At 36.7% G+C, this 18,794-nt stretch overlaps 1 protein-coding gene across 1 annotated transcript in view; it reads left to right on the plus strand.

The window, feature by feature from the left end:
• Positions 1-18,794, plus strand: part of LOC138994649 (transmembrane protease serine 11F-like) — a 73,013-nt gene that overhangs the window by 21,523 nt on the left and 32,696 nt on the right. The window contains exon 2 of the mRNA XM_070394698.1: positions 16,533-16,687. Within this exon, the coding sequence (XP_070250799.1) occupies positions 16,533-16,687 (155 nt within the window). The remainder of the gene's footprint in view (positions 1-16,532; positions 16,688-18,794) is intronic.

The raw sequence follows: 18,794 nt of genomic DNA on the forward strand, positions 1-18,794 counted from the left end.
CAGCTAGGGCCACCTTTTCACATTTTGTATGATATTTTTATTCACGACAAGTCAATGATAAGACAACTCAGCCTCTGAGGGGAAAAATTCCAAGAATGAGGAACTCTTAAACTTCTTTGTATGCAGCACTCTAACCTACTCATTACTTCTTTCACACAGGGCCTATCAGAAATGTGACAAAGATTCTGGGACATGTTAATTTTGCTTATTTAATATGCAGATTACATCAATTGTAAATGAGAATATTGTTAATCTCTTTCATCTAGGGCATTTATATCTTAATCATAGCTCCTCCCTTTTAACTGGATTGCAAAATACCACTCAAATATAAAACTTTAATATCAATCAATCATACAGGAAGCTAAGAGCAAAATATTGGCTGCTTATTGAAAGCAACGTTGTTTTAAAATACATATTTATGCATTTCACTATTTAGTTTGCCAGAAATTGTATAGTAATAGCACATTCCTTTTGGCATCTGTCATACATAGAGTGGGGCAAAAGTAGGTTTACAGTTTTGAGTATGTGAAACAGTTTATTCTTGTATTATTATTTATTAATTTGTATTATTTTTCCATACAAACAATTGTAAACCTACTTTTGCCCCACCTTGTATATATAAAATAGAGCTATTATTTATGGCAAATTCAAATTTATTGTAATTAATAGCACTTTGTATCACTATTTGGTCTTTAAATCGTAGACAAAATATTAAATATTTTTTTGTGGCTGTCATACTAAAAATGTTCAACAAAAATACAAAATATTTGTCAGGAGAATATGTGCTTAACAGTTTATGAATTCCTTTTTCAGGCACTAAGTCTATTTCAAATCTGCTTTTGCCCCCTAAGATATTCTCTCAAACTCAGTCTGGAGTAGCAAAATGGGTTTCTCAAGAAACATTTATGCTGTGCTGGATGAGATGGTTAAAATTATTTTAGTTGTCAGAAATGGACTTGAGTTAAAAAGAGAATTTAGTCAGAAGCCATTGGGCTATCTCATAACACTAAAAACAAACAAACAAAACAGAAAGAAAGAATTGACATAGGAGGCATGGATCCAGTCTGGATCCAGTCAGCTAGGTGTATTAAACAGAAAAGGAATAATTTACCATTTTTCTTTTTAATTTACCTTAAGCCAATATTTGAAAAGAGAATTCCTGGCTCATTTTTTTTGAGGAAAAAAGTAAATGTCCTGCCTGTTACCTAGTCTGAAGTACTAATACCTCGTGGAAAATCTCATTTTTTGATTTACTGTTAGATGGGATATGCTACTATTTGTCTATAAAATAATAACCTCAGATCAGAGATTCTTGATTTGATTCTGGAAAGGTATGTTTTTTAAAATTATTTTGCAAACATTGGTTTATGTCCTCTTTGTCTTGGGAAATGCTGGCAAGTTGTGAATCTTGGGTACATTGTGATTCACTTTTATAGTTGAAATTTTCCATGTCAACAAGGTTTTCTAACTGCTATGCAAGGACACTTTGGAAATATAAAAATAAGCAGAAGACAAACCTCTGCTCTTTGGGAGCTTACAATCTTGGAGAAGTAAACTTTTATCTTTAGGGGCATTCTGGCTCTCTGGGTAGTCAGCTAAACCTGAGGCTACAGTCACAGAGAATTAAACCGAGAGCCCAAATTTTCCCAGATGCCTTTACTGCTGGAGCCATATTAAATTTCTAAAGTGAGTTCCCCTACAGGTGCGCACATTTCATTTTGGTGATATCTTTCTCTTTTTTATTATTGCAAAACCTGTGCAAAATTTCAAGTTTCCTTGATTCACTACCATGTTAGGTGATGAATATGAAAAGACGTTTGGCTGTTCAGTCTGTGAACATGATCTGAATACTATGTACAGTAATTCTTTTCCCTTGAGAGAGTAACTTCTTTCCATTTGATACTCAAGAAAAATAAAGATTCCTAATCACAAACTTCTAGCCTTCATTTGGGAAAGTGATAGGTTTCCTTTACTCTCTAAAACAGACGTTTCAAAGGAATAGGCATTGAAAAGTTCTCATGCCATAGTACAAGATTTAAGTCATGTATATTTTCCTGAGTTTTCTCTCTGTCATAATTAAGTCTGTGGAAATGGAATGGCCTAAGCCTTGTTGAACTGTTCAGCTAGAGATAGTCTTACTATTGCCGAGATTCAAAGGTTCCTTTGGCCTCCAAAATTACATTTAAAATGAATGTTGTATTTGTTGTCTGTTGCTACTTGTCTCCCTTGGCATGTGTGCGTCACTACGTGTGTGGTTGTTTTTAGGAAAGTTGTTAACCTCAGTTAACCCGTGTAATTAAGAAAATATGATTAATCATCAGCATTCCCAGAAATGAAGGCTTTTTGGCAAGAGTAGAGAGAACTATGCCCAAACTGAATATCTAAAGTGTACCTGTCCTTCAAGTTGAATACAAATATGTTAAGACATGTGTAAGACATAAAAAGAATTCCCTTCAGGCCTACTTCCTGGAGAACACCCGATTAGCACATAAATATTTATGCTATACATAGAGCTCATTTACCTTAAGCGTGGTTATTTACTTTTCTTTAGTAACAAGGATAATCAAGTATTTAAATTCTCATCTTGATGAATTCACTTCACCCATTTCAAATGAATTGTACAGGGTTTCCTTGTAACATTTTAATGACTTTGAGAATAAGCACAGAAATATCCCCCATGAGGAAGTCATGTGAGAGTAAACAAAAATATTTGAATAATATTGGTCACAATTATTAAAAGATGTTTATAGAGTACTCACAACATAACTTTTCTTTTTTACTATAAACTCTTGGCCAACTCATCCTCCTTTTCTTTGTGTTGCTGAGTCAAAATAATGAATAACTTTATTAAACATAAACTCTTGACTTTCTGCTTCTAATTTTGAGAGGCATCACTGTTGACTGATTTTAAAACAAAGCCATAACCTTACATCCTGAGTGGAAGAAAAAGCAGACTTAAAGCCATAGCTTTACATTCTGAGTGAAAAAAAGTATTTCTTAGGGAGATGGGTTGTCATCATTTCTATTCACCTGCTATGTAATTCCTCTTAATATTATTCAATTCTTGGAAGATGTATAAGAAATGCTTTCTTAATATGTCCCTGACTGTATGGGGATTTTACTAACTGGTGGAAGGATCTGGAAATGTTCACCTGATTCTAATTTATATGACAACAGGTACGTAGGTTTGTTCATCAGGGAATATACAGTGCCTATAATGGTGCTGGGCACACAGTACATGCTCAATAAAACTTGCTGAATGAATTAAATGTGACAGAAGGGTTAGATTCATGTTGTATGATCCTAAAGAAATATAAGTAGTATAATGGATGTAAACTTTAGGAATGCATTCTTAAAAACTATTGACAGGTTATTACAAGATGAGAGAAGTTTCCTCAGGAATTTAGGAAGGGGAGGTTTTAAGAATAGGATGGCCAACATTATAGTAGTGACATAATGAATAGGATTTTACCATTGGTGATTGAAGGGCATTAATTATGTTTAACTAGGAATTCTGAGATTCAATATGGGTTTCTGGGAAAAATCAAGAAAGGAGTCTTCAAATTTCTATCTTCATGCTTACAAATACATTTGTATCTGCAACCAATCTCAGAGAGAAAAGTTTCCTTTGTCAAAGACTATCTTCTCTAGATTTCAGTCTTTCTTACCTATCTGAGGATCTGGGAGAGAGAGAGGGAATAAATGGCTTATGCCTATATCCACCATCTGCCTGCTAGTTCCTTACTCACAGGTTGAAGTGTGTCAGGAGTTTCCTATGTAGATAAGACTTTATGGAGGTGATAGTTGAAAGATGAAAACGTGCTCTTTGGGTACATGGCGGGTAAAGGCTGGAGGATGGAATGTGAGGGAGAGCAGTGGAGGCTGTATGGCAGGCCAGGCTGCTGAGGGCCACGCCGAGAATGATTTTGGGGGGAGAGGGGGAAAGAAGTATCTTGGGATTATGGTAAAATTCAGCGTTAATTCTTGCAAATGTGACTCAGAGGAGTGATTACACGCTGGCAGATTTCCACACACCCTCTCACCCCAGATCAGCTCTGATTAAATTGGTGCCATACGGTAAAGTTCCATATAAGCACTAATTTGAGGAAAGGGTCTCACCACCTCAAAATGTTTCTTTCCCTTGATCTGACTAAACACCTTAGAATCCTCCTTACTTCTTCTCTTTCTCACATCACATTCTGCAACCAATTCATCAGCAACATCTGTTAGTTCTGCTTTCAAAATATATTCTGAATTCAATTATATATCCTAATGTGGACTGTTACCTCCTAGTCCAAGCTACCATCTTATCTCACCTGTACTATTATCGTAATGGTCCCCTAATCAGTTTCCCTGCCTCTACTACCCTTCATGTTACCCTCACCCCTCACCACAGTGTATTCTCCACAGAGTGAGCTTTTTAATAGGACCATATCATTCCACTAATCAGAACTCTATAATGGTTCCCCTTTTCACAGAGAATAACATAAAAGCCCTGGCCAGTGTGACTCAGTGGTTTGAGTGTCGGCCCATGCACCAAAGGGTCACGGGTTTGATTCCTTGTCAAGGGCATGTACCTGGGTTCAGGTTTGATTCTGTCCACTGTCGGGACACATTTGTGAGGCAACCCATCGATGTGTCTCTCTCACATCGATGTTTCTCTCTCTCTCTCTCCCTCCTCCTTCTATCCCTTCCTCCCATTCTCACTAATAATCAATGGAAGAAATATCTTCCAGTGAGGATTAACAAAACAAACAAACAAAAAATAACATAAAAAGGTCCTTATTGTGACATGCTAGGTACTGTTCCCTTTGCTTGTAATTCTTTGCCCTCAGATATTTGCATGATTCCAGCTTTCACAGTGTTCACTTCTCTGCTTAGATTTCACCTTTGCAGAGAGGCCTCCCCTGATTACGTTAACCTGACTACACCCCCACTTGTTCTCTGCCCCCTTACTCGATACTTTAAATTTATGTATAGATTTAGTGCTCAGTGTTTTCTCAATCAGAAGATGTAATGTCAGAAAATATATAATCAGTCCTGCTACCTAAAATAGTGCTTGAAACAAGTAGATGTTCAATGAACATATATTAAATGAATAAAATTAAAGGTGTCATGCTTGGAAGTTATGGTAACAACATGACTTGAGGCAGAAGATTTTGAAGAGCCTGGTACATTGTGTGTGTGTGTTTTACTATTTTACATTTTACTAGTAGCCCTGTGCACAAATCTGTGCACCAGTAGCTCGCCAGTAGCTCGCTGCCACCCTCCTGTAGCTCTCCACCCTCTGCCCTGCCCTCCTGTAGCTCCCTCTGCCCCCCGCCCCCCCTCATAGCTTGCTGCTCTACCCCCTCCTGTAGCTCTCCGCTGCCCGCTTGTAGCTCGCTGCCCCAGCCTCCTGCTGATTCGTGATCTGGTCATTACAAGGTCGGTTGTTACGCTTCACAGCGTAACGACCATTTGCATATTACATCTTTATTATATAGGATAATTTATTTATTAAAAATGTTTTTCAATTAGAGTTTATATTCAATATTATTTTGTATTAGTTTCAGGTGTACAGCATAGTGGTTAGAAAATACTTTACGAAGTGTTCCCCCTGATATTTCCTTACCCAACTGGCACCATACATAGTTACAATGTTATTGACCATATTCCCTATGCTGTACTTTACAACCACATAGCTATTTTGTAACTATGAATCTGTGCTTTTGAATCCCTTCACCTTTTTCACCTAGTCCCCCAACCTCCTTCCCTCTGGCAACCATCAGTGTGTTCTTTGTATCTATGAATCTGTTTCTGTTTTGTCCTTTAGATTCCACATATAAGTGAAATCATATGGTATTTGTCTTTCTCTGACTGACTTACTTCACTTAGCATAATACCCACTAGGTCCAACCATGCTGTTGCAAATAGTAAGATTTAGTTCTTTCTTATGACTCAATGATATTCTATTGTTTATATGTACCACTGCTTTTCTATCCACTCATCTATTGATGGGAACTTGGGTTGCTCTCAGAACTTGTCTATTATAAATGACTAGAGGCCTGGTGAACGAAATTAGTGCAAGGTGGGAGGGGGAGGTCCCTCAGCCCGGCCTGCACCCTCTCACAATTTGGGACCCTTCAGAGGATGTCTGACTGCCGGGAACATCCCTCTCGCAATCCAGGACCGCTGGCTCCTAACCGCTCACCTGCCTGCCTGCCTGACCGACCCTAACCACTTGCCTGCCTGCCTGATCACCCCTAACCACTCTGCCTGCCTGCCTGATTGCCCCTAACCCCTCTGCCTGCCTGCCTGATCGCCCCTAACCACTCTGCCTGCCTGCCTGATTGCCCCTAACCCCTCTGCCTGCCTGCCTGATCGCCCCTAACCACTCTGCCTGCCTGCCTGATTGCCCCTAACCCCTCTGCCTGCCTGCCTGATCGCCCCTAACCACTCTGCCTGCCTGCCTGATCGCCCCTAACCACTCTGCCTGCCTGCCTGATCACCCCTAACCACTCTGCCTGCCTGCCTGATTGCCCCTAACCCCTCTGCCTGCCTGCCTGATCACCCCTAACCACTCTACCTGCCTGCCTGATCACCCCTAACCACTCTGCCTGCCTGATCGCCCCTAACCGCCTCTGCCTTGGCCCCCATCTCTGTGGCTTTTTCTGGAAGGATGTCTGGAATGATGTCCGGAAGGTCGTTTGGCTGTCTGGTCTAATTAGCATATTATGCTTTTATTATTATAGATGCTACAATGAACATAGGGGTGCATATATTCTTTTGAATTAGTATTTCCAACTTCTTTGGGTATCCACCCAGAAGTGGAATTTCTGGGTTGTAATGAAGTTCCATTTTTAATTTAGGGGGGAAACTCCATACTGTTTTCCCTAGTGGTTATACCAATCTGAGGGCATAACACCCTCTAGGTCCATCTATTCCCACCAATAGTGCATGAGAGTTATCTTTTCTCCACATCCTGGATAACACTTGATGTTTGTTGATTTAGTGAAGATAGCCATTCTGACAGATGTGAAGTGATATCTCATTGTGGTTTTAATTTACATTTCTCTAGTGATTAGTGATGTTGAACATCTTATCATAATCATGTGTTTATTGGCCATCTGTATGTGCTCTTTGGAGAAGTGTCTATTCAAGTCTTTTGCCTATTTTTTAATTGGATTGTGTTTTTGTTTTTTGGTGTTGAGTTGTATGAGTTCTTTACAAATTTTGGATATTATCTCTTTATCAGCTGTATCACTGGTGAATATGTTCACCCTTTCAGTGGACTGTCTTTTCATTTTGTTGGTGGTTTCCTTAGCTGTGCAAAACCTTTTTAGTTTGAGGTAGTCCCGTTTATTTCTTATTGTTTCCCTTGACCTGGGAGATATATAAGAAAAAAATATTGCTAAGAGAAATGTCTGAGATCTTACTATGTTTACTTCTAGGATTTTTATACTTTCAAGCTTTACATTAAAGTCTTTAATTTATTTTGTGTTTATTCTTGTGTATGGTGTGAGAAAGTGGTTGAATTTTATTATTTTTGCATGTATCTGTCCAATTTTTCTAGCACACTTATTGAATAGACTGTCTTTACCCTGTGTATGTTCTTGACTCTTTTGTAAAATATTAATTGACCTTATAGGTGTGAGTTTATTTCTAGGCTCTTTTTTCTGTTCCATTGATCTACATGTCTGTTCTTATGTCAATAACATGATATTTTGATTTCTATGGCCTTGTAGTATAGTTTGATATCAGGTAGCATGATTTCTTCAACTTTGTTCTTCTTTCTCAAGATTGCTGTGACTAATTGGGGTCTTTTGTGGTTCCATATAAATTTTTGGATTATTTGTTCAAGTTTATGAAATACATCATTGGCATTTTAATAGTAATTGCATTGAATCTAGATTGCTTTGGGCAGTATGGATATTTTAATGATGCAAATTCTTCCTATTCATGAACATAATACATGCTGCCACTTATTGTATCTTCTTCAATTTCTTTTTTTCAGTCTCTTATAATTTTCTAAGTATAGTCTTTTACAACCTTGGTTAAATTTATTCCTAGTTTTGTTTGTTTGTTTGTTTTTTATACCATTGTATGAGTCTGGTGCATTTTTAAGAAAATGGGGAAACTGTAAAAATATTACTCCTATTTGTAAGAATTAAATTAAATGACTAAATATTGTTGGTTGTGTAGCTGTTTTCAGAGGTGGAGCTTACCTTGCTGATATTATAGCGTGGGACGAGGTTGCTTCTGGATGCCTACAAGATGGCAATCATGATTTTAAAGGTCAGCTATAAAGAGAGATAGATCTTGTGCTGGATATAGAACTCATAGGTCTAAAAATATTTTTTGAAGGAATTTTTGGAAAACATGAAAATTTTATCACCTATATCCTGACATGTCCTATATGCCTTTTACTATTATGTTCCACTACTTAAATAGGATTTAATAGGAATAACACCCCCCATTATATAAAGAGCTATTACACATTCCATTAAAGGAGCAGAATGTTATGCAATTTCTGCCCACACTCTACAACTTTGCTCTTCTCCCTTGCCTGCCAAGCCAGTCATGTCTAGCTGATAGGGAAGCTAATTTTGATGACTAACTCATATTTTAAATTCCCCTAGTTTCTCACCACTTTGAAAGTTCTTTACTCTTTTGTGGTCACATGTGGTCATTTTTAGACTATGCCCTGAGATATCTTTTGGACAAAAACAAGGATATTTCTTGCCAGAGTCGTTTGATTTGTGTTCTTAGTTTTTAAAATTCTTATCAAGTCCTAAGCAAATTCACCCTATCATGAAAATACCAGTGTCATTACTACTTGGATAGCTGTATCATTTTAAATGTTGCAACAACACACTCAGTTCTGCTCTATTACTACTCATCATTTGCCAATGTTTCTGATTCATGTGTTCAAGAATTGCCAAAGTCTTCCCACAGAAATAGATCTCTCAGAAAGAATTGTACTGCTATCAGCTGAACTAAATTAGACTATGTAAACTACTAACATGGTTTCCAAAATTCTCTTAAACTCTTATTCTCATTTTCATCTAAAATATGTGAATTGTATTTTTTGTCAATTTTATAAATTTTTTTCTATTGAGTGCTACTGAAAAATGCTATTAACCAATACGTTTTATTTGACCTCCAAATAAACTCATGATCATATTGCTGTTATGATAATGAGAAGTTGTTGTGCTTATGAGCAACGAGCCATAGGTACAGGATGTACTTCGTCAGTATCACATGCTTGGGAACTCCCTTTATCCTTTGGGGGCTAGCTCAGCTGTCACATTGTCTAAAGTCTTTCCTGTAACCATTTCTGTTCCTTTTGCAAACAACTTTATTCCTCAGTCATCCATGTTTTCTTATGACAGTACTTGGTAAATCTATTATTTTCCCTATGACAGCATATTGATTTTATTATTTTATGCCTTTTTATTCTACCATAAGCCCCTTGAACATAAGCTCTATGTCGTTTTTTGTTTCTTTTTTAATTTTTATAACACTGTTTAGAATGCATTTGACACATACTAAAAGGTCTTTATATAGAATTGGACATGTAATAATCCTGCTGACTAGATCACACATCATGTGGCTCTGGGTATGTTCCAAGTTCAGTGCTACCTGAGCTTTGTCTAGAGGTGACACATTTACTTGAATAAATCAGTTGTCATACTGTTAATATGTAGTTTGGGGACCTTTTACCATGAACTCAGTAGTCACATAGTAAGATTGTGATAGAGAAAAATTACTGGAAAAACTTCTAATATTTTGGAGTTTAGAGAAAGTAGATGATACCCAAATTTACAGGGTTTAGATCAAGCTTTGCCTCTGCAACTGCAAATAAAATACTATAGTTTTAATAATATTTATTATTATATAGTTCTGTTATATATACACTAGAGGCCTGACTCATGAAATTCGTGCAAGAATAGGCCTTCCTTCCCCTGGCTGCTGGCACCAGCTTCCCTCTGGCATCCAGGATCGGGCTTTCCTCACAGCCCCAGCTTCGTCTGGAAGGTCGTCCGGAAGGACGTCTGGTCTAATTAGCATGTTATGCTTTTATTATTATAGATATACATATATATGCATATATAATATATATGAACAGCTTTGTTCTATGGATTCTCACATGAAGATTAACAACATAAAAGATATACCTAAATTGAGGCCTGAGGGACTGGGACATGTTTAAATGATATTATATTATATTATATTTTATATATGTTTATGTACTATATAAATATATTTTACTTTTACTCATTAAAAGGGTACAAACAGATTAACTTTTAAAATTCTGGAATAAGACTCATTTACACGTGAAAAAGCTATCTTCATTATCATGACTTTTTTGTAATTATTATTCTTTAATCTGGTAAAATTACTATGATTTTTTCCATGTATTTTTATATTTTATTGGATTCTTGAATAGGTTTGTCCCATGGTTCTTATATTAAGATTAATAATCTAAAACATATATATAGGTTGAGGTTTGAGAGACTGGGAAATGTCTAAATCATATAACAATCTCTCCATTGTGCCTAACATAAAAGACACTCCTACCATTTAATGCACAAATATATGATGAAGGTAGCCTACTTCTGCACACTTCTACTTAAACTACACTAGTTAGGACCCCAATTAATTTGTCATAAAAACCTCCATTCTAAGAAAAAGTTTATAAGACAAAGTAGAACAACAACTCTATTCCAATTGGCAATTGCTCAAATAAACTTAAAAGTTCAAGACTTAACTATTAGCTGTAGCTTCTCTCTAATAATAAGCAACTGTCATGTGTTCAATGATTAGCCATCTCTGATATGTTAATATACTAATATACTAATCATAGCTCATTACAACTGGTGATATAGTTATTGGGAGGGGCCAGGCTTTCTCGCCTGTTTATTTAGGTATCATTACAGTGCTTATCATCAAAGATGCCGCCTCTAAAAGATGAAATAACTCTCAGGCTTAATTGATAATCTACACAGGTGGCACTTTGGAGGGGCAATATTACAGGTTATGTTTGCTCTATTGAGCAGAATATTGGAGGCTGTGTAGAGAGAAAGATATAAGACTGAGATTTATTTTTATATAGTACATCTTTTTGGTCTTTGATAATGTAGTTAGTCTGCTATATTGAGCTGAGTTAAGCTGTAAGAATGAAATAGCAGCTTAGACCCAAGAAGAATGCAAGCAGGGGATACCTCTGTAGGAATATAAAAAGGATTTTTTTCTGCTAAAGAAACTGAAATGCTTCTCCTATTAAGTCATGAAATATTCTCTGGTTTACAGCTGCTTCTCCATACTTTTTTTAATGGCCAGTTCATCCAACAGGTCAAGTTATTTTTCAGTGCAAATACTTCACACACTTTCCTGACTTGCCATCATTCTCTGCATGGCAAATTTCTTCTTATCCTTCATGTCTCAGCAAAAATGATACTTTCACAGAGAGGACTTTCTCACTCACTCTTTCTAAGTAGTCTCCTCTCCCAACCCAATCCATACCTTCTTATTTTTGATCATGGACATCTGATTCATCTTCCTCCTAGCTCTTATCACCACTGTAAGAGTCTCTGTTTACTGGTTTTATCTGTCTCCCCTTATATACTGTAAGCACTATGAAAACAAAAACCATGTATTTGTGTTGTATTCACTATGTACTCCGTAACTACTAGTATCTAAAACATGGTAGGTGTTTATGAAATAAATGTTTGTTGAGTATTTAATATAATACTTATGTTTTAGAATTCTTCAGCTTTCGTATGCAAATTACTTTTCTAGATCAAGTATCTAAACTGCATTTCTTTTATTTATCATTCATTCATTTATTTGAAGAACAGCAGAATTCATGTAAGGAATTATTCTAGATATTAGGGTTATATAAAAAGAATAATCTGCTATTTTTCTCAGTGGTATATTTTGTGACAGTTCCTATTCCTATAGTTTTTCAGAAATTATGAATTATCTCTACATGATTTAAAAAATCCTCACAACAACCTTCAGAAGTGAGGGATATCATTACTTTAATTTAACACACAAGGGATTCTTAGGATCAGAGACATCAAGATAACAGGGTCAATATGTGACTAAACAAGGTTTGAACCCTTGAATTTATGATGCTGAATTTCATGCTTTTTCTAATACTCGTTTCATGTGTACTTCATTACTCTAACTATTGTTTCATTTATATTCAAAATACCAAAAGGTTTTAGTTCCTGTATTTTAATGAGTTTTTTTAGAATGACATGAACTTCTGACATTGACAGTTATTTTGTCATCACTACATTAATGTGATCTCCTAGCAATGCCATTTTTATTTGATGTCCACATCGAAACATTAAAAGATAAGGCATTATCCAAGAGGTTGTTAGAAAAAAAGTGTGGATCTTATTTGAAATATTCTGGGTTTGTTGCCTTCAGACTAAGGATTGTGCTTACATGCAATATTATTTTTTAAAAATATATTTTATTGATTTTTTCCAGAGAGGAAGGGAGAGGGATAGAGAGTTAGAAACATCAATGAGAGAGAAACATCGTTCAGCTGCCTCCTGCACACCCACTACTGGGGATGTGCCCGCAACCAAGGTACATGCCCTTGACCGAAATCTCCTCACGTGACACTCTATCCACTGAGCCAAACCAGTTAGGGCTACATGCAATATATATATATTTTTTTAATTAAATCTTTATTGTTCAGATTATTACATTTGTTCCTCTTTTTTCCCCCCATAACTCCCCTCCTTCCAGCTCCCACCCCACCCTCCACCCTCACTCCCCACCCACTGTGTTCATCCATAGGTGCATGATTTTTGTCCAGTCACTTCCCGCATCTCCCACACCCCTTTTCCCCCCAAGAATAGTCAGTCTATTCCCTTTCTATGTCCCTGATTCTATTATAATCACCAGTTCATTCTGTACATCAGGTTATTTATTCACTTGATTCTTAGATTCATTTGTTGATAGATGCATGTTTGTTGTTCATAATTTGTATCTTTACCTTTTTCTTCTTCTTCCTCTTCTTAAAGGATACCTTTCAGCATTTCATATAATACTGGTTTGGCGGTGATGAACTCCTTTAGCTTTTCCTTATCTGTGAAGCTCTTTATCTGACCTTCAATTCTGAATGATAGCTTTGCTGGATAAAGTAATCTTGGTTGTAGGTTCTTGGTATTCAGCACTTTGAATATTTCTTGCCATTCCCTTCTGGCCTGCAAAGTTTCTGTTGAGAAATCAGCTGACAGTCGTATGGGTATTCCCTTGTAGGTAATTGAGCCTCTTTCTCTTGCTGCTTTTAAGATTTTCTCTTTGTCTTTTGCTCTTGGCATTTTAATGATGATGTGTCTTGGTGTGGTCCTCTTTGGATTCCTTTTGTTTGGGGTTCTCTGCGCTTCTTGGACCTGTAAGTCCATTTCTTTCTCCAGATGGGGGAAGTTTTCTGCCATTATTTCTTGAAATAGGTTTTCAATATCTTGCTGTCTCTCATCTTCTGGCACTCCAATAATTCTGATATTAGACCGCTTAAAGCTGTCCCAGAGGCTCCTTACACTATCTTCACACTTTCGGATTCTTTTTTCATTTTGCTTTTCCAATTGGGTGTTTTTTGTCGAATCTTTTGTTTGATTATTGTGCTCCTCTGGTCTGCTATTGGGTATAATATTCTTTATTTCAGTCCGTGTATGCTTACTTTCTAATTTCTTTATCGTAGCATCGAGGGTCTCATTAGTTTTCGTGAGGTTCTGCACAAATTTATGGCAAGCCCTCAAAATTGCAATTCTTAGCTCCATATCCTCCATTTCTGTCATGTTTTTTTGTCTCCGCATCTTTTATGCTTTCTTGGTGCACCCCCTTGTGGTCTCTGTGCGCAGTCTTGTTCTAGCCAAGCCTTAATTGTTGTAGTTAACACTAGAGGGGTTTGACCACCAGGCCTACTGGCTATAGGAATCAGCTGTATGGAAAACGTCTGTCTTCTGGGGAGGCGCTAATCCAGCCTTTGCCTGAGGCGATCGGCAAATGGCTGTGCGCAGGGTTTGGGTGGGGCGGGATCAACAGGGCAGGCGGAGGGAGCAGTTATGGCCACGCTCAGTCCCGTTCCCAGAGGCTCTGCTTCTCAGAACCCCGGCAGCCGCTGCAAACTTCGGAGAGAAAGCTGCCCTCAGGTTCCAACTGATGCCGGATAATCCCGCTTCTCCCGTTTGAGTCTGGGTCCCTAGAGACTCGCCCGGATCTGGAGCCCAGAGTCTGAGACTCACTCCCGACAGAAAACGACAACCGCGCCCTCAGCCACCAGCCCGCTTTGCGCGCGCACCTCGGTACCTTTGTATTTTCCACACTGCGCCGCCTCTGAGCCTCGATTTGCTGTTCTCTTTCCTTCTAGTTGTAGAGTCTCTCTTCAGCCAGCCTTCCTGTGGTTCTGGGTGATGTCCGTTCAGTCTTTTAGTTGTACTTTTGAAATGGTTGTTTGCGGCAGCGGTCTCCGGTGTTTACCTACGCCGCCATCTTGGTCTCCCCCCGCAATATTATTAACTATATTCCCTATGTTGTACTTTACCTCCCTGTGACTATTTTGTAACTACCAATTTGTTGTGAATAATTCTATTTAAAGGCAAGACCCAAAATCAAACAAAATAGAGCAAAACAAAGCCATAGCTTCAGTGAAGGAAATAAACAGACTATCTTCTGATTATTATTTTTTTTTTCTTTTTTTTTTAAAATATATTTTATTGATTTTTTATAGAGAGGAGGGGAGAGAGATAGAGAGTTAGAAACATCGATGAGAGAGAAACATTGATCAGCTGCCTCCTGCACATCTCCTACTGGGGATGTGCCTGCAACCCAGGTACACGCCCTTGACCGGAATCGAACCTGGGACCTTTCAGTCCGCAGGCCGACGCTCTATCCACTGAGCCAAACCGGTTTCGGCTCTTCTGATTATTTATTTGTGTTATTTATTTGTACTATTTGAATCCTAACAAAGCCATAAAAGGTTTCTATTCCTCATTTTACAGAAGAGAGGAATTTTCAGAATTTGAACCAGTTGCATATTTAAAATATATATATTATTATAATCAAGTTATAAAAGTTTATTGCACACTTAGGACTGCCTTGAATTTTTATTTATTTAAGGTAAACTACACTTCCTTTGCAGTTGGCTGATATCTGCCAACTCTACTTTAAAACACTGAAATGAATACTTGGTAAAACTTATTTCAACTTCCACATGAAACAAAAGTCAACATTTCAGTATATCAAACTGAGAATAGCTGATCAGCAGATAAAACTCATTTTAAAATCAAATATGACCATGATAAAATCTTTTTTACTCTGATGCAGAGTTATCATGAGGTAATATATGATTATCACCCATATATTTGACAGAATTTTATTGTTGTCATTTTTTGCTTCTTGAAGGCTCACAGTAAAGCAATCAAATTAATAAAACTTAGGAAAAAAGAAGTGAGAATTTAAAATATTGGAGCAATCAAAATATTTACATACTAAATATATTTTGGAAATGGTAACATACACCACTTAGGTGAGAAGGAAGATATTGTACATGGGGACATAAGAAACTTTTTTATTTTTTCTGGGTGTGTGGTAGTAGCCTTAACAGTTACTTTATTATTAGAGTCATGCAAACAGGTGTCAGAGACACAACTAGAGTAGAGTCAAGGACAAAGGACATAAAATGGATACTTTGCATTTGGCTCAGACTCAAGGGTAAGGACACCACATTGCTCGTTAATAACAACATTGATGCCACATTGGAAACCTTTTGTTCATTGGATCCTCCTCATCTTGCTTAGAGGCACAATCATTTACCTGGACATTGGAACACTGGAGCCATTAACCCTTTTCTTATCATATAGCTAGTCAATCAGTCAACAAATCTCAAGAATTGGAACTAAATCTCTCTTCCCCACCCTACTGTCTCAGCCTTAGTTCAGGCCCTCACCATCTCTTTCCTGGACCTTCTAAATGACCTCTAAACCTGTCTTCCTATCTGCCCTTTGGCTCTAATTCCCATCCTCATTCATATCTCTGTGATCTTTCTAAATTCTCAGTCTGATTAAAACCTTTATTGACTCCCATCTCCTGCAGAATCAATTTCAAGCTCTTCATTCTAGGTTATGATATTGCCCAGGATCTGGTCCAGCCCACCTCTTTACCATATCCTCTTTCAAGCACAGCAGTGCTGGGAAAGACTTGCAATTGTGGACATACTTTAGGAGACCATAAAATATTTGAGGGCAAAAGACTTATTTTATGTATTTTTGTTTCTAGTGCCAAAACGTCAGATAGAATGCAGTGGAAATATATTCCCAGTTGAGCTTTAAGTAAAACTTACATTGTGAATGGGATGTTGGGGGAGGGTATACAAATTAAAACCTTGTGTTCTTTTCAATATCTAAGCATCCTATTGTTATTTAGCAGTATAAACTATTTCTGTAGAGTAATAAAGTAAGGGAACATAGAGTAAAGCCATAATGATTATTTTTTGTCTTACTGTTTATTCCTTTCCATTATCACAGACCAGCTCAATTTTCAAAAGCTGATAATTACCCTCCGGTTGAATTTCAAAGAAGACAGCAATTCTGGGACCCTATTCGCCTAGCTCTTTTCACATTGGTAATTGTAGCAATCATAGGAATTACGATTGGCATTGTTAGTCATTACGTTGTTGAGGGTAAGTATCCAGGTCACATTTCTATTGCCTAAGTGCTCCATGACTGAATATCTTAAAATTCTCTGCTGTATAAAAAATGTCATTTGCATGACATTAACATTTTAATTACTAATGTTTTACTGATGTTAAATTATAGTTTGCTCCAGTATTGAGTTCAGTCTTACATATTTCCAACCAGTGAAGCTTGCAATATAGATAGACACATGTCAAAGAAATACATATTTAAAAAGAGAAAGAATGAAAGATTATCCTCAGAATAAAGATAATTCGCATCATGTGCTGAGTTTAATATACTTTTCTCAAAATCAATACATTGAGTTGCCCCAAGAAGAGCTGATGATATGAGGAAAGTTACCTAAAAAATATTTGTAAAGGCTTAAAGATCAAACATTATTTTTGAAGGAAAAGGAGATTGTTTCATGGTTGGGGAAAGGAGAGAAAATTTAGGAATAATTTCACATTATGGGCAAAAATGGATAGTTAATAACACAGGTAAGCCAAATGACAATTGACTAAGTTTGATTTGATATGTGTATTAATAATCACATGTGACTGAGACTTTGTCTAAAATTTTACAGAAGTATATGACTTACAACAATAAAACCATACTTAAAAAACCTCCTAGAAAGAGACGAATATTACTCAACATGTCCAGTTTAATTTCTTACCCACTTTATTGGCGGATTGATAATATCCATTTCTTAGACCTCATAAAATAAAAGGAGAAACCAAGTTACCCCATCAATTGTGTCTTTGTTGTTAATATCTTCTTTGAGTTAAAATATAGTGAACTAGTTTTGTTTTTAATATGCCCTCCATCCCTAATATGGCAGGTCTTCAAAAAAGAAAAATTGAGGAGATAATAAAAATAATAACAAAAAAAGCATTTACAAAATATCAAAGAGGTTGTGGGAGGCTGAACAATGCCCCTCTCATAAGGCATCCATGTCTTAATCCTTACAACATGCAGATCTACCTTATATAGCAAAAGGGACTTTGCAGATATGATTACATTGAGGATTCTGAGAGAGAGCGGTTATTCCGGATTTTCCAGATGAGCCATAAATGTAACCAAAATATTTGATAAGAAAGAGTCAAGAAGGTCAAAGAAAGAAGAAGGCCATGTGACAAAAAAAAAAAAAAAAGCTGGGGGAGAAGGAGACGATATGATATGTGATCACAAGCCAAGGAATGAGGATAACCTCTAAAAGTGGACAAAAGGGGGGAAAAAAAGATTCTCCTCCCCTTAGAAGGTTCAGAAGGAACCAGCTCTGCCAGCATGTTGATCTTAGCCTTGTAAAACTCATTGCAGACTTTTGACTTCCAAAACTGTAAGAGAATAAATTTGTGTTCTTTTAAGCCACTGAATTTGTGCAAACTTGTTATAGCAGCAATACGAAACCATTACAGAGGTTAATACTTAAGATTTTGAGAAATCCATGACATGGACCTTCTATGAAGTTCATTGTGAGTTGCCTGATTATAGATAGAAATTTTGTAAAACAAAGAAGAAAGTCTATGATAAAGGATAAGCAAGTGGAAGGGGATAAAATAGAGGTATCTAAAATGACACACATATTTGAAAAGTAATTTACATGTTTTTATAGCTTAAAGAAATCAAAACGAAGTCAGTGAAGAAAACCATATTGCAGTAACCAAGAAAACACCAAGAAGAAAAAAAATATTAAAATAGTAATTTTAAAGAGTGGAAATAAGGAAGAACAGTAAAAAAAATAAAATATGTGAAATAATTGAAACAAAAGTAAGGATTTGGGCAGACTTAATGATAAAATTTACATCACCAGGATTGAAGTGTATTTGATGGAGTTATTTTTATCCTAAGGATCTCAGCTTTCACTGTATATAATTCTAACCAATTATTTACTCTCTGATATATAATAATTTTAAAAATAAAGATTATAAAATAATACAGTGACTTTTAGAATATGAATGGTCTGTCAATATCCACCAACCAGGGACCACCAGGAACACATCTGTAGTGGGTTTATTGCATGTTCAGGGAAGGAAAGCACAGGCCATGGAAACCATGGGACGGGTCAGTCAGACACTGTTAGGGATGATAAGATTTTGATTTGTAACTAATTTT

The sequence above is a fragment of the Myotis yumanensis genome, unplaced genomic scaffold (assembly GCF_028538775.1).
Source record: "Myotis yumanensis isolate MYYU_CA2020_CCGP unplaced genomic scaffold, mMyoYum1.0.hap1 SCAF_1, whole genome shotgun sequence".
In the NCBI taxonomy this organism is placed as follows: Eukaryota; Metazoa; Chordata; class Mammalia; order Chiroptera; family Vespertilionidae; genus Myotis; species Myotis yumanensis.